Source organism: Marmota monax, unplaced genomic scaffold (genome assembly GCF_021218885.2).
Source record: "Marmota monax isolate L192 unplaced genomic scaffold, Marmota_monax_Labrador192_F-V1.1 WCK01_AAM20220418_F8-fsc00024, whole genome shotgun sequence".
Lineage (NCBI taxonomy): Eukaryota > Metazoa > Chordata > Mammalia > Rodentia > Sciuridae > Marmota > Marmota monax.
This window is the reverse complement of record NW_026695224.1, coordinates 18,839,646-18,855,605: the sequence shown is the minus strand read 5'-3', so window position 1 is coordinate 18,855,605 and position 15,960 is coordinate 18,839,646. Positions and strand designations below refer to the sequence as shown.

The 15,960-nt window shown below is 53.5% G+C and overlaps 1 protein-coding gene across 2 annotated transcripts; it reads left to right on the top strand.

Annotated features, from left to right (window-relative positions):
* Cdh16 (cadherin 16) lies at positions 1-8,926 on the top strand. 2 transcript variants are annotated; one of them, XM_046434502.2, is made up of 18 exons: positions 6-122; positions 810-867; positions 1,152-1,235; positions 1,346-1,501; positions 1,571-1,709; positions 2,049-2,207; positions 2,927-3,123; positions 3,734-3,856; positions 4,045-4,195; positions 4,430-4,657; positions 4,743-4,819; positions 4,891-5,079; positions 5,198-5,439; positions 5,955-6,088; positions 6,934-7,170; positions 7,298-7,405; positions 7,673-7,789; positions 8,572-8,926. In XM_046434502.2, the coding sequence occupies exons 2-18, from the start codon at positions 823-825 to the stop codon at positions 8,667-8,669; spliced, it is 2,484 nt and encodes an 827-aa protein (XP_046290458.1). In that variant the 5' UTR covers positions 6-122; positions 810-822; the 3' UTR covers positions 8,670-8,926. The 2 variants fall into 2 exon arrangements, with proteins under 2 accessions (XP_046290459.1, XP_046290458.1); XM_046434503.2 differs by lacking the exons at positions 6,934-7,170; positions 7,298-7,405; positions 7,673-7,789; positions 8,572-8,926 and adding an exon at positions 6,434-6,853 and having other exon boundaries at positions 1-122.
* Positions 8,927-15,960: the final 7,034 nt, after the last annotated feature.

Below are 15,960 nucleotides of genomic sequence, written 5' to 3'. Positions count from 1 at the left end.
CCTGAGCAAGCAAGGCTGGCCCGCCTACCTGTTCAAGTGCCCGCCTTGCCCTACTGGACCCAGCCCAGCCTGCCCAGAGCTCCCTGCAGAAGGAGCCCTCTTACCTGGCAGCTGGACCAAGGGTAAGGGAATGGGAGTGGGAGGGAGTGTGAAAGTGGGGTCTGGGGGCACCACCCTCTCTTTCTGTTGTCCTTTGGGGAAGAATTTCCAGGGATCCATCTTGGAGTGGTTGTGGATGCTCTATGTGCTTAGATATAGGCCAAGTGCTGGAAAATGCCCAGATGAGGGCAGAGCTCTTACCCTGGGGGTACTCCATGTCTGGAGTGTGGCAGTGGGAAGCAGGACAGTGCCTGAGACCCCAAGCCATGAATCCTTGTTCCAGGAAGAATGTTCTTGTGGTCAAGTCCTCTATGACCTTGGCCAGGCCCTGACCTTCAGACCTTGCCTGCAACATGAGGCAACTACAGGAAGTGACCTCACACAGTCTTTCCATCTAAAACTTTTGTGATTTGTTGTGTGTCCGGGAATGCGGGGATGCCGGAAAATCACTACATTGGGATCTACAAGCTGGGGAAGTGAGGGCTTGAGAGAGACAAAGGTCTGGAGGGATCCTTGTGGGAACAAGAGCCAAGAGGGTCTGGGGTCTTGCTGGGTCTTGCTGGGGAGCTAGACACCTCCCTGCAGGCAACAGTGAGCCACAGGGAAGGAAGAGGAGGCTAGTCCATAGTGAGGTTCCTCTACTCGTGTGAATGGGATAGAACGTCCCTTCCCACTCATCTGGGCCAGATTCTCACTGCCATGTCCCTCAGGCCCATCCTGACCATGGTCCCTGCCTGGCTGTGGCTCCTTTGCCTCTGCGTCACCCAGGTGAGTTGGGTCCTGCCCGCTCCTTCAGGCCCTGGTCTTGGGGGTTGGCACCCTTTTCCCTCAACTCCATCTGGACCAATTTACTCACCATAGGAAGAGTATGGAAGTGGGGGCTCAGAGCTGGGGGTGTGGGGCTGATGTGGGGTCCGGAGGTCAAAAGCCAGAAGATGGATGGACTGAGGTAAAGCCAGGTCCAGAGAAGGGGCAGAAATTTCTCTTCCCATCACATCCCAGCACCTTTGTAGGAAGATAGACCATGGGTCAAGGTGAGCATTCACTCACAGGTTTTCCCTGAGGCCCAGCCTGCAGATCTGCATGTGGAAGTCCCTGAAAACTATGGTGGAAATTTCCCTTTGTACCTTATCAAGGTGAGCTTGAGAGCTGGTAAGTGCCAGCTCAGTGTCCCCACATGTAAAGTAAGTGAAGGGGTACTCTTCAGGGGCCTGGCCTCCACTTCCTTTGGTTCCATTCTTACCAGCTGCCACTGCCCCGTGAGAAGGCTGAAGGTCGGGTTGTACTGTCAGGGGACTCAGACATGGAAGCTGAGGACCCCTTTGCTGTGGACCCAGATTCTGGCTTCCTGACAGTGACCAGGGCCCTGGACAGAGAAGAACAGGCAGAATATCAGCTTCAGGTATGGTTGGCAAGGTATAGGGGAGAGTAGGCAGGGCAAGGCCAGGTACTCACAACTCTTCTTTGCCAGGTCACCCTGGAGACTGAGGATGGACATGTCTTGTGGGGTCCACAGCATGTGATTGTGCATGTGAAGGATGAGAATGACCAGGTGCCCCGATTCTCTCAGACCGTCTACAGAGCTCAACTGAGTCAGGGTACCAGGCCTGGTGAGTGATGAGGGAAGACAAGTTGCAGCAGTCAGGTGAACACTTACGGAACAGCCAAGAGTAAAAAGACAATCAGTATAGGGACCAGGGCAGCCAGAGTCTAAGCTTCTCCCCCATCTCTGTCCCATCCTGCGCCCTTCCCACCTTGCTGTGGGTCATGTCTATTCTTGGCTTCAGTTTTCTCATCTGTGAAGTGGGATGAAAAGCCATGTCTCACCCCCACAATCCTGATTGATAGAAGGATGGATATAGAAGGAAGAACCAGGGAGAGAGAGGGGAGGCACAGGAGACTCCCCACCCCCACCATCTCTTACAGTGTATCTTCTCCCCACCCACCAGGTGTCCCCTTCCTCTTCCTTGAAGCTTCAGATGGGGATGCACCAGGAACAGCGAACTCAGATCTTCGATTCCGGATCCTGAACCAGGCTCCAGCCCAGCCTTCGCCAAACATGTTCCAGTTGGAGCCTCAACTGGGGGCTCTGGCTCTCAGTCCTGAGGGTGAGCCTGAGGAGAGTCAGGGAAACTGAAGAAGAGGGGCTCTGAGCTGCAAATGAGTTGGAGCTGGAGATGAAGGGGGAGAAAAGGATGGAGAGCAAGGCAGAGGTCATGCCTGGCTGTGCGTGGAGAGCTAGGAAACAGGGTGGTGTGCCTCTGCCCACACCCAGGGAACCAGGTAGAAATGGCTCAAAGGGGCTGTGGTCCAGGAACCTCAGAGCTGAAGGCAGAAGAGACCTCGACAGGGAGTTCAGACTAGAAGCACTGCTTGAGGATAAAAAAAAAAAAGTGAATTATACCTCAACCCAGCCAGTCACCGCTTCACACATTTACCCTGACACCACCCATAGAGCCCATCTGTCCAACACTCACATATCCACATACTCTTCCATGCACTCACCCAAATCCCTATCCATCAACCCAATAAATTATTCATTCATCCAATGATCATCTCCCACCCTGCCCACGTCTACCACATCTCCAACCTGGCTATCCATCTACCCCTCACATCACTGTGTGAGTAGATATGGAAATGACATTGCAAACTATCAAATCCTAGTTGGAATCTCATGATGGTGTTAAACGCTCCTCTTATCCTTTGGGCAAGAGAGTGTTCTGAACCTCTGCCACTGGATTGGCTTTGTGTTTGGTATCTGCTGAGAAGGTTACTATGGTTCTTGTTCCCTGGCCTCATGCTTGGATAACCATCCTATCCCTTCTAGGGAGCACCAGTCTAGACCATGCCCTGGAGGGGCCCTACCAGCTGTTGGTACAGGTCAAGGACATGGGTGACCAAGCCTCAGGCCACCAGGCCACAGCCACCATAGAGATCTCCATAGTAGAGAACACCTGGGTGCCCCTAGAACCTATACACCTGGCAGAGAATCTTGAAGTCCTGTACCCACACTACATTGCCCAGGTAAGTAAGTGGTTTTCAGTGGCCAAAGCAATCCCAGATGGTGCAGTTGAACCTGAGGCTCATGGACTGTTGGAAGGTATGTCTGGGAACCAACTTGACCCCCACTCCTCCTTCCACTCTTCCCATTACTTCTCACTGTAGAGGAGGGTATATAAGGCTTTGGGACCAAGCCCATAGTTCCTAACCTGCCATCCTCTGGCCGGTGTAGCTCTGTGTTCTGACCTCTCCAGCTTGCCCAAGGCTTTCTTGGGGAGAACAGCTGCTACCTCTTGCTGCCATGGGGATTGTCACCCAGGACAGGAATGTCTCAGGCCTTCTCTAGGAATGTCCTTGGGTCAGGCCCAGCTTGAAAAGACAGAAAAGAGAGTAACCTGGTTATTAGGGCACTGTGGGACAGGGCCAGGCTTGAATCAAGGCAAAGTCACAATGACAAGTGCCCCCTACAGGGGAATCTACCTGGCCTCAAGACTTAGGGAGGAGAGCAATTTGCCTAAAGTCACATGGTAATTGGGTCCGGCCCCTTGCTTGGGTATCTCTTTGGGACACAAGTGCTGACACTGAACATTCCTGCGCTTGGCATGGGTGTCTTCACTCTGTACCCTCCTCTCAGGCACATTGGAGTGGAGGGGATGTGCGCTATCACCTGGAGAGCCAGCCCCCTGGGCCCTTCAAAGTGGACACAGAGGGGAAACTCTACGTGACCAGGGAGCTGGACCGAGAGGCCCAGGCTGAGGTGAGGTGAGAGGGAAGCCAGGGAGGTAGGCGGGAGGGTGCTTAGTCACTGGTTGGCTTTTGGGGATGTCACATCCCCCACAGAACACTGAGGCAGTGGAAGAGAGCCCAGAAGAGCTGAAGCTGGCCACCAGAAGGGACTGGAACCACCCTTGGCCCTGACCTGAAGCCTCCCACTGCCCACTGCAGTTTGTGCTCCAGGTGCGGGCTCAGAATTCCCGTGGTGAGGACTACATGGCGCCTCTCGAGTTACACGTGGTGGTGATGGATGAGAACGACAACGGGCCCGTCTGCCTCCCACATGGGCCCTCAGTCAGCATCCCGGAACTCAGCCCCCCAGGTGTGCTGTGGGTCTGGTCAGGGGTGAGGGAAAGGTGCAGTCTCTGAGAACCATCCCCTTGTGCTTCTCTGGGGTAAGGGACTCTAGCTTCAGGCCCCTATATTAATGTCCCTCTCCAACACTCCTCCACGCACAAGCTCAAGTTAAGTTCAGCACAAAAAAGAAGCATGGAGTGGGAGGCTTAGGGCCTCCAGTCTGGGCCATGGTCCCACCCAGGTGTGGCCTGTCTTGTAGGCACTGAAGTGACTAGGTTGTCGGCAGAGGACACAGATGCCCCTGGCTCTCCCAATTCCTACGTTGTGTATCAGCTGCTCAGTCCTGAACCTGTGGAGGGGGCTGAGGGGAGACTCTTTGAGCTGGATCCTACCTCAGGCTCTGTGACTCTGGGAACTGCTCCACTCCAAGCCGGCCAGAACATTCTGCTTCAGGTGCTAGCCACTGACCTAGCAGGAGCAGAGGGTGGTAAGTGCCCTGATGGTGACCTGGGTCTCCTACCCACTCTGTTCCTACTGGAGTCTCACCAACACGAAGCTCGTTCCTGCCTCAGGCCTCAGCAGCACGTGTGAGATTGCAGTTACAATCACAGACATCAATGACCACGCCCCTGAGTTTACCGCCTCCCAGGTAAGTAAAAGCAGGAAGGAGACCTTGGGAAGGGTGCTGGTAGGGCTCACCACCCCTCGCCCTCTCTCCAGATTGGGCCTATAAGCCTCCCTGAGGATGTCGAGCCTGAGACTTTGGTAGCCACTCTCATGGCCACTGATGCTGACCTTGAGCCTGCCTTCCGCCTCATGGACTTTGCCATTGAAGCAGGAAACGTGGAAGGGATATTCGGCCTGGATTGGGAGCCAGACTCTGGTCATGTGCAACTCAGACTCCGCAAGGTAAGGGTCTGAGTAGATGTAAAAGGGGCGCATGTGCACATACACACAGGCACATGCACACACGCACAGGTGTGCCACGCCCCAGCCCTCACAGTGACCTGGGCCTCACTGGTTCCAGAACCTCAGCTATGAGGCAGCTCCCCATCACAAGGTAGTGGTGGTAGTGCAGAACGTGGAAGAACTGGTGGGCCCAGGCCCAGGCCCTGGATCCACAGCCACAGTGACCGTGCTGGTGGAGAGAGTGATACCACCCCCCAAGTTGGACCAGGAAAGCTACGAGGCCAGGATCCCAGTCAGCACCCCAGCTGGCTCGCTACTGCTGACCATCCAGCCCTCAGACCCTAGGAGCAGAGCCCTCAGGTGAGCCAAAAGCCCAGCCCTTACCTGGGCTGGATCTATCTTGCTCCCCAGGATGACTCCAGGGCCTCAGACGAGATTCACATTATCTATGGCCTAGAATAGTGATTGTGATTCCTGGGGGAATCAAGTCTGGATGGATTGGGCAGGGTATGGAGGCAGTGTTCAGACCCCATAGAAGCTCACCTGGAGGGGGTTCCTCCACATTGCATCCAGGTAGAAGCACAGACAAAGCTTTCCCCAGGCTCTGATCCCATCCAGACCCCTTTGCAGTGTGCCCTGGACCTAGGTGAATTAGGTCCCCCGTTACTGTGGTAGACTTCCCCTACCCACAGTATCCATTGTTCAATTCCCCCAGCACCAGCAGGTCCTGAGCTGGGGAGAGAGCCTACTGTCTCCCTTGAATCACAGAGAGAATGTGGACCTTGAGCACGTCACACTGTCCTGGGGATTTCTGGGCAAGACCTCATACATAGTCCCAGTGCCTCCTTACCTCTACCCTCTTCTCTGGGCCTCAGGTTCTCCCTGGTCAATGACTCAGAGGGCTGGCTATCCATCAAGGAATTCTCTGGGGAAGTGCACACGGCCAAGTCCCTGCATGGCGCCCGGCCTGGAGACTCATACACAGTGCTTGTGGAAGCCCAGGTTGCAGGTATGGCCAGGCAATATGGGGGCCTCTGTGAGGTAGGCACTGGGACTACATATTGAAGTAGCTCCATATGCAAATCTTACTAGCTCCATATGCAAACCTCAGACAGATGGACAGACAGGCAGGACTGAGCTTCCTCCTTGGGACATTTATGGACAGCCACCAAGCCCCAGGCAGGAGAGAGGGACAAGGAGCTAAGTCCAGTGTCTCTTTCTGAGAATGGGTCTACCCCCAGGTAGTAAGAGGGAGCCAGGTAGACCTGGTCTCTGCCTCCCCTCTTCCACTACCCTCTAGCTTCCCACTTGAAATCCCCCAACCCAGTCCCTTAACTTCTGGATGGCCTCTTAGGGTATTGGCTTCAGGAACAAGCTCAGGACAGAGGTAGAAGGAGGTCCATGGGGCTGCCTTTAGGGCAGGAGTGTTGGGAGATGAGCCAAATGGGACCCTGCTGAGGCCAGGTGTGGAGGACTGTGAATGGAGCTTTTACAGGATGAACAGCTGGCCCTGGGGAGGGTAAGTCATAAGGCTCAGGGAAGACCAACAGGGGTGGGCTTTTCTATGGTGAGGGTGCTGCCATGTGGCTGGGTGCTGGCATCAGTAGCAGGGGTGGCAATGGGGGCAGGTTTGGCATTCAGAAAGGCACAGGTGGACAAATAGCTGCTCAGATAGTGAAGGAGTGAAGCTCATTGTGAGGAAGAGACTGCCATGGGGATGATGGTGGGATGGAGAGAAGGAGTGGATGGAGTGGAGGCAGAGTGGCAGGGAAGCAGCAGGATGAAACTGATGGGTTATGTGGGGAGAGAGCAGCCCAGGGACTCTGGAGCTCAATCCTACCCCCAACAATGCAGATGAGCCAGGACTGAGTACCTCTGCCACCCTCGTGGTCCACTTCCTAAAGGCCCCTCCTGCCCCCACCCCGGCTCTGGCCCTTGTACCTGCTCGGCACCTCTGCACACCACGCCAGGATTATGGTGTGCTCATCACCAGTGAGGACCCTGACCTGGCCAGTGGGCATGGTCCCTACAGCTTTGCCCTTGGTCCCAATCCCACAGTGCAGCGAGATTGGCGCCTCCAGACTCTCAATGGTATGTGATGGGGGAAGACAGGGAGGGTCACCTGGAAGTGAGATGGGGGTGGCATCACACCTAGGGGAAGTAGCCCCCAGTGAACCTGTCAAGCTAATGACCCTGGTCACTTCCTGCAACCTGACAGGTTCCCATGCCTACCTCACCCTGGCCCTGCATTGGGTAGAGCCACGAGAACACATAGTCCCTGTGGTTGTCAGCCACAATGCCCGGATGTGGCAGCTCCTGGTTCGAGGTAAGGCTGGGGCTTAAGTTAGGGAGACTGAGGGAGCATCAGGATGCAGGGGGGAAGGGCTGGTACCCATCATGTGGGTTCACAAGGACAGCATACATATTTGTGATTGAGCCCACATACCTACATGCACCCAGGCACACACATTCACATACCCATGCATATGTGTGTGTGACAGAAACACAAGTCAGCCAGCTGACCAGGCAGGAGTCTCTAAGCAGCCAAGAGAGCCCTCCTGCATCGCTCTCACCTTCTCACTCTGTCCCCCAGTGATTGTGTGTCGCTGCAATGTGGAGGGGCAGTGCATGCGCAAGGTGGGCCGCATGAAGGGCATGCCCACGAAGCTGTCGGCAGTTGGCATCCTTGTGGGCACCCTAGCAGCAATAGGTAATGGAGGATGGGTTCCTGCATGGGGGAGAGTGATGGTTGGTTGGGGCCACAACTTTCATATAAACAGTGCCCCTTGTCCCTATAATGACACCAGGTCTGGAAAAAGGAACCACCAACACCCCTGCTCATTATACTCGTGCCCCTGGCATTACTTATAACAGCATTTTCTATTATGCGATTTGTGCACTGTGTCAGGCCCTATGATAAACACTTTACATGGATTGTCACATGGAATCCTCTCTTTACTCTGCGAGGTAGATACTGGTATCTTCCTATTTTGCACATGAGGTCCCTGTAGATCAGAGAGGTGAATAACTTGCCTGAAATTACACGGTAGAGCCCAGGTCTTCCCAGCCTAGTTCCTGCAGTTCAAACCATCCTCTCCATTCCCTGTATTTATTTAGCTCCTTAAAATTTTTTCCTTGCTGGCTTTCTTTGCTGGTTCTAGCAGAATGCTATGATGTGCCTTTCTCCTGGAGGAACACAGGAGCAACTTACTGTCTCTCAGATGAACTCCAACCAAACTGTCCCCCAGAGAAGGGGACTTTGGTGGCTTGAGTGTTCCAGGGCTGCCTCAGTGCAGTGAGGGCCTGGTGAGGTACAAGGAGACCAAGTGATTTGAACTGTCAGGCACTCAGGTCATACCAGTCCATCTTCTGGGACACTGTCTAGGAAACTTCCTCTCTATTAAAACCAATGCCAATAGCAATGGGTCCCTAATAATGGAAAAGTCCCACAGCCTCTCCTGAGGGTTGATCCATCCCTCTTGGGCCCCTCAGGCTTTTTCCTCATCCTCATCTTCACCCACCTGGCCCTGGCGAGGAAGAAGGACCTGGATCAGCCAGCAGACAGTGTGCCCCTGAAGCCAGCCGTCTGAGGGACCCAGGAAGCTCCAGCTGGAAGTTTTGGCCTCTGACTCCATCTGAACCCACTGGGAAAGGTTCCAGTACCCAAGGTCCAGTGGAGATGAGGACAGAGTAAAAGCCCTTACACCCTCCTGGGCAGAGGCACTGTTACCTGACAAGTCCCCAGAGCCCGGACACTGACTTTAATGGGTTATCCATGGGAGTACTCCAAATGGCAGCTTGTTGTCCAATAATAAAGCCTCAGCAAGCAGGGCTGAGCTCTAAAGGATGGCCATGCCATGTCTGAGTGTCCACAGGCATGTGTGCATGCATATGTGAGTGTGAACACATCTATCCCTTCATGCCTTCCCCATCTCCTGCTGCACAGAATGGGTCTAGGGGCTTGAGGGACAAGACCGGGGTCCCTTGTAAGGAAGAACATGGGGCATCATATGGGCTATTGGTGAAAATGCGGCCAAAGCAAGAAGGGTCACTAACCCCAGATGGGTTAACTGTGCAGGTGATGATGAAGAGGACAGTGCTGGAGTGTGTCATTCTTGTATTTTCAGGACATCATTTTGGCTATGGCAGGACATGACCTTGTGAGTCTATGTCCTATGCTCGTATTCGAGAACACTTCTATCCCTGTGCATGAGTCACCTGCACCCAGAGGTGGGCAGAGGTCTCTCAGTCTCAGAAGGAGCTTATTAAGGAATCTCTCAATCTCCAATGTCTCTTTCTCTCTCTCTCTCTCTCTCTCTCTCTCTCTCTCTCTCTCTCTCTCTCTCTCTCTTAGATGGGCACTATAGCTTTATTTTATTTTATTTTTATATGGTGCTAAGGATCGAACCCAGTGCCTCACATGTGCTAGATGAGTGCTCTGCCACTGAGCCACAGCTACAGCTCCTGTTCAGGAATCTTGAGGGCCCGGTAAGCAGGAACCAAAGAGATGAGGTGATGGGTGCCCTTCTGCCCCAGTGCAGGCTCCAAGGCACTTCAGGTTTTTTCTAAGCAGGCTGATGAGCACACGGGGCCTCTGCAGAAACTCAGGGAAGGGGAGTCACTCAGATGGATGCCATTGCATTGGACAGGAATCCCTGTGGATCATCCTGGAGTTGCTACTGCCCCAGGTGAACCCTGCCTCTGGCCCAAGTTAAGCCATGGCCCTGGTGCTCTGCTAAACCCACACCTGCAGAGTGCCCTCTAATCCCTGCCCCTTGACCTACCCAGACACAAGCTGATCCCACATGTCCCCTTCCTGATAGTCTCTGGGGAGCCAGGGTGGGACTTGCCATCCCAGGCACCCTGAGCTGATGATGGTAAATCACGGGGAAGGAAGAAAAACAACCTCGGTGGGGCCCAGCCCTATTTTTAGGAGATAATCTCTCCATGGCTGGCAGATTCTGTGGGATGGGGGCCAAGGCTAGCCAAGAGAAATAGAGCAGCATTCTGGCTGGCCTGCAGGAGCCTGAAGATGTATTAAGAGACCACCCCTTGGGGCTGGGGATGTGGCTCAAGCGGTAGCGCGCTCGCCTGGCATGCGTGCGTCCCAGGTTCGATCCTCAGCACCACATACAAACAAAGATGTTGTGTCCGCAGAGAACTAAAAAATAAATATTAAAATTCTCTCTCTCTAAAAAAAAAAAAAAAGAGAGAGAGAGACCACCCTGTACTCAGGGACCATGCCACCCCACCATTGGAGGTTACACTGCCCACCCCAGCCCAAGCAAGGCTTTCCTGCTGCTCTCAGAGGATTGTCTGTTTGGCTCAGAAGTCTTCAGGGGACAAAGTTCCTTGGAGGTTGTAGCTTATCTAATCTTCTCATCAACTTGCTAGGGTAGATTATTGTTCCCATTTGCAGTGGAGGATCTTGAAGGTCAAGGAGGTTAAGGGCTGTAGTCAGAGTCTTGGAACAGATCACAGTGCAAAACTGTGTGGCCAAGGTCCATATTACCTCTCTAGAAGTATCCACAGCCTTCAGCTGGTCTCTGCTTCCACAGATCCCCTAGAAGACCCTTATAGAACACCCTGGCAGCTTCTTCAGGTAAAGAAATTTGGATCACGAAGAGATGGAAGGATCACCCCAGTTTCATCCAACCAGTGAGATTTGGCACCTGAGCTAGAACCTCCCTGCTCTCTGGGTCTTTGTTCTGGATGCATGGGTAGGTGGCTGGATGAGTGAGTCAGGTGGGTGGGTGAGTAATAGTTGCATGGGTAGGTAGCTGGGTGGGTGGATAGGTTAGTGGGGGGGGGGGTTGATGAGGAGGTGGATGGGAACCAACAAAGGAAAGGGTAGATAACAGGATGCCAGGGCAAATTGAAGCGTCTGCCCCAGTTTGAGGGTTTCTTCCTTTAGCCTGCAGACCCTAGGCCACTCCCTGTTTGCATCAGTGCTAAGGGCCAAGGCTCAATTTCCCTGAGCACCTGTGGGCATACATTTCTCAGCCTCATTCTAAAGAGGAAGGTGAGGGTCACCAAGAGAGAGAAACACTTTAGCAATAGAGCAGTGCGTGTTTGTAGGCATTCACACTAGTGAGGCAGGCCTCATGCTGTAGGCAGACTTAAATCCTAACAGAGCAAGGTGGAGTACCAAGAGGCACCCTCTGGGTAGAACATCGTGCAATCTGTGCCCCATTTCATCCTTGCTAGGTAAATCACTTTAGTTCTCCAAGTCTCAGTTTACCTGTTGGTAAATGGGCCTCAATTCATGGGGCTGTTTTGAGAATTGCATGAGAAAAATTCTTGCAAAATGCATTTAGCAGAGTCCAGGAACACTGCAGGAGCTTAATAAATGTGGCTTTCTCTAGTCCCCAAAATGCCTGCATCCCCACACTCCCTAGAGGCCCCATGAGGTCCAGGCTTTGGGGAGGGAATATGGAGAAGGGTCCCTGCTCCAGCCCCAGCTGGCCTTGCTGGGCGACCCAAGACACTGCTTCCTGCCTGGGCTCCTTTCCAGACCCTAGGCTTTCTCTGGCTCTGTTGCTAAGGGGTCTCATGCATCTCTGACTGGGCTGGAGCTGGAGGGGTGGAGGGATCAGCCCCAGAGTGGGGCTCATGCTCTCCTTCTCCCAGGCCCCTTCCAGAAGCACAAGGCCAGATCAAAGAGACTCAGCACTGAGGGCCAGGAGGCGTACTGGGAAAGAATGTAAACATGAGGATATTTTTAAACTTTTTCCAGCCCCAGTGATAGAGCTCTTGAAGCAAGAGGCCTGGAGGTCAGTCCAGCCCTCACCTCCAAAGAATGAAACAGTCTTGGGACCCCAAAGACCCCCCCACCCACACCTATATCCACCAAAGGATTCTAGTTTGGGCCTCAGGGCAGAAATTCTTGCTGAGATCTCACCTCCAGATGTCCTACTGCTGTAGGATAACATGTTTCCTACTGAGAAGACCTCAAAGGTGTGGAAGGCTTCAAGGGTGCAGGCATGGTGGGAGCCCACCTGGAAAGCTAGTTGGGGGACTCAATTTGGGAGACTCCCTCGGCAGCCTTTCACTATGTCAGGCATGAGTGTACACACGTGTGTTCCCGTGAGTGTGTAAGTGTGAGCAACAGTTTCGCTGTTGGAACATGAGTTTGCATCCCTCCACCTCTTTCCCTAGCAACCCTGACCTCCTACCCAGGGCCCTGTAGTTAGAGAGAAAAGAGAGAGCAGTGAGGGTCAAGGGAAAGAGTCACCTGAGATCGGGGCAGATGGGGAGGGCAAGGGGGCTGGGGCGAGGGCAGGGAGGGGGCCTGGGTCCCTGTTCATGATGTGAGTCAGTCTGTGAGAACTGCAGGGGCCACTGATGTGGGTACCAGGGAACTTGACTCCCTGAATCATGCCCAGGTGTTGCAGTGACTCAGGAACATGGAGAGAAGGCTCCCTGGATCTCCCCACTTCCGGTGTCAGAGTGATGCTCACCGGGGGTTCCATGACAACAACCTCTTCCCTGAGTGACGTGGCAACCCTCTCACAGTCACAGCTGTGTCACAAAGAGACTGGTGCAGGGAAATCAGCCATGATATGACCCTTTCCACTGTGGTCATATCATGGAGACCCCTACGCATGGGACATGGGGACCCTCACCCTATCCACATGCCCACTGACCAACCTTCTCAGGGCCATGAAGAAGCCAGGCAAAGGTGCTGTTGCCAGAAGAGTGAGGGCCCCATCTCCTGGAGAGGCCTTAGCTGACTGTTTCCCTTGCTTCAGTGAGCTGCTTCCCCTGCTTAGGGGCTCAGAGGGGGACTGCACGGAGCTCCAGGTCACACAGCTCCTCAGTGGAGGTCACGGTGCAGTCCCCTGGCCAAGATCCAGAAGGCTACAGCGTTGTCTACCCCAGATCCCCTGCTGCCCTGCAGGGCTAAGGCTTGCCCTTTACCATACAGTGTGGGGGCACTTCCAGCCCAGGAGGACAATGGGAGCTCGGCAGGACTGGGCAGGGAGACCCAGAGACCTGTCCTCCATCTGAGGGCCAAAACTGCCCTCCTGAAGACATTGTTGTGTTGTCCCAAATTGTGGTGTCCCTGTGTGTGCCCCCCCCACCCCCCGAGCTGTTGCTATTCTTACTCACTTGGTGGTGGCAGTAGGGTCAGAGATAGTGGCAGGGTGGGAACGAGTCATGAGCACCAGCTCCTTATCTGACACATTCCCTGGAAACTTGGCAGGGGCTGCCAGCCTCTGGGGGCCTGGGCAGGGTGGGGGTGAGGTGGCCACAGGTGGGGCTGGGCTCACTGCAGTTGAAGCCCTGCTCCAGCTGTCTCTGCTACAGCCAGGCGAGGTCTGGTCGGAACTGGTCTGGGGATTCTAATGGGATTCCTTCCCACGCAGCCTTCTCAGTGCTACCCAGTCCAACCAGAATAGACCACCATTGTTCCCACTCTGAGCCTCTGACACTCCAGAGGACAATGCATTGCCTGGCGACAGTGAACAGCACTGGACTAGGGGCCACAGAAGCCCAGATTGGCCATGGTCCTCCCCATTTCTTAGCCATGTGACCTTGGGCAAGTCACCTTTTTTCTCTGAGCTTGTTTCCTCATCCCTTTCCCAGGCTATTGAAGGGATCCCAGGGTCCAACATTCAGAAAGGTGGGCTAAGGGATGGAACTTGTATCTATGTGTGTGTACTCACTTGTGTGTGTGCATGTGCGCACACACATGCATACTCAGGGGTGAGGGGCCAGAATGGGAAGAGGGAGGCACACGGGTCCCCCACCTCGGAGACTCCCACCCCATGGATTTTCCATTGGCACGTCGGCACTCTCTCCCTCAAAATAGGCCCTACCAGCCGTGCGCGACAGAGCCCAGACTGAGGGGCCTTTATTTAGCTGCCCTTTGATTGTCAGCTCTTGAGCCACTGCTATTTCAAGCCCCAACGCCTAGAGGAGTAGGGCCAAATGGGGGGTTAACTCAGTGGGTCTGGCTGGCTCCCTGAAGGCATCCCCAAGGGGGTCAGCCCTGCCCTCTCTCTCCTAGCATGGCTGGCAGGGGCTGGCAGGGAGAGCACAGCATCCCTGAGGCTCAACCATCCACCTCCAGGGAAGCAGCAAACCTGGCAAAACCAACCATGGGCCACTCTCCACCCTCTCACCCAGAGAAGAGCAGGCTGTGGAGATTAACTGAGATAATACAAACAAAGCCCTGACTTAACACAGGGGCTAACACATAATTGGCCTTCAAAAAACGGAAAAGGGGCGGACTGGGGATGTGGCTCAAGCGGTAGCGCTTGCCTGGCATGCATCCGGCGCTGGGTTCAATCCTCAGCACCACATACAAATAAAAATAAAGATGTTGTGTCCACTGAAAAACTAAAAAATAAATATTAAAAAAAATCTCTAAAAAATGGAAAAGGAGGCTCAGGTGTAGCTCAATGGCAGAGCACTTGCCTAGCATGTATGAGGCCTGAGTTCCATTTCTAGTACCAAAGAAAGAAGAAGAAAAACAAGAGCTACAACTCTTATTGTCATGACTCTTATTGTCACAGTCAGTCTTGGTTTGTTGTTTTAGCAACTTTTTTTAAAAAATTAGATTTCCTTCCAGTCTTTTTTTCCGAGCATTTGTCTCATGCTGCTGGGCTCAGGACATGACCTTCTCCCACACTCCCATATACACATACACAACCGTTTTCAGCAGGGAGGAACCCAAACCTGCTGGAGTGTCCCTCCACAGATCTGCGGGCTGCCCTCAAGGATCACCCACTCTATAAACTTAGGGTCCATAATTCCTGAGATTGTACTTGACCTTTAGAGTACCTGTGGTTGTACCCATAATTTCTGTCATCTTCTCAAACGTTCCTATGCACACAGGATTCCAAAGCCACAGATTCTGAAAGTCAATTTCTAGATGTTGTAGCCCCAAATGGCCCCTGCACCTGGATTCTAGAATGAACGCTCCAATTAGAACCCAAAGAAATGGGCTCATTCAACAGCTGACATGAGAAGGAATTGTCTGGTTGTTCAGGTGCATAAGATTCGATGATGGATCGTAAGGACAAAAGCAGATGCTCTGGGATTCCTGGTCAGAGAGTGCATGTGTATAGAGGTGTGGGCTGCCAGAGAGGACCATATGTGGGAACAAGATTCTAGGAAGTGGCTAGGAAGAGAACAGGAGTGTGGCTGAGCCAGGCCTTCCCCTTCTCAGTCAGGGTCATTTCCCAGCAGGGCAGCAATGTCAGTTGGGGTTAGGGGGTCACATGTTTTACCCTTCCCCCAAATGGTTACTGGACAAGGTGAGACTTCCTTGTTACCCAAAGAACAAAAATAGGTCCCAGGTGATGATTTGCAATCCATGCCCAGAACTACCAGGGTTATTCTGAGAGTGACAGGCACAGGGCCAGGTCAGGTGGGACAGCTGGAAGTGGCATCCTTGGCCTGTGGGTGGACACCCTGCCCTCTTGGGGATGCTGAATGGGGGTGGGGGACTGAAACTGCATACCAGCTGACCCTCGATAGTCCAATCCTGACTCAGCCATGTGACCTCAGACGAGCCTACACAAATGCTGGAACCTGGGTCCCTACTGTTCAATGAGGCTAAGAATTTGGAGAATTTGAGAGATGGCTTAATAGATGGGTGAATCCCCACTTTAGCTGTCTCAGAGCCAGGCCTACATGTCCAGAGAGGGCAAGAACCTTATCACCCAGAAGAAGAAAAATCCTTTCCCCTCCAATTCTGAAGGAGCCAGAGTCTGACACTAGAGCACACTTCTGGCAGGGTTTGTGGGGATTTTCCAAGAACAACTCTATCTGATTTCTATTCCTAGCCCTGCTGCCCAGAGCTTAGGCTAAGAAAGAGACACTGGCTTATTCCAGTTCTGTCCAGCTCCTGCCGTTGGCCTACTAAGCCTA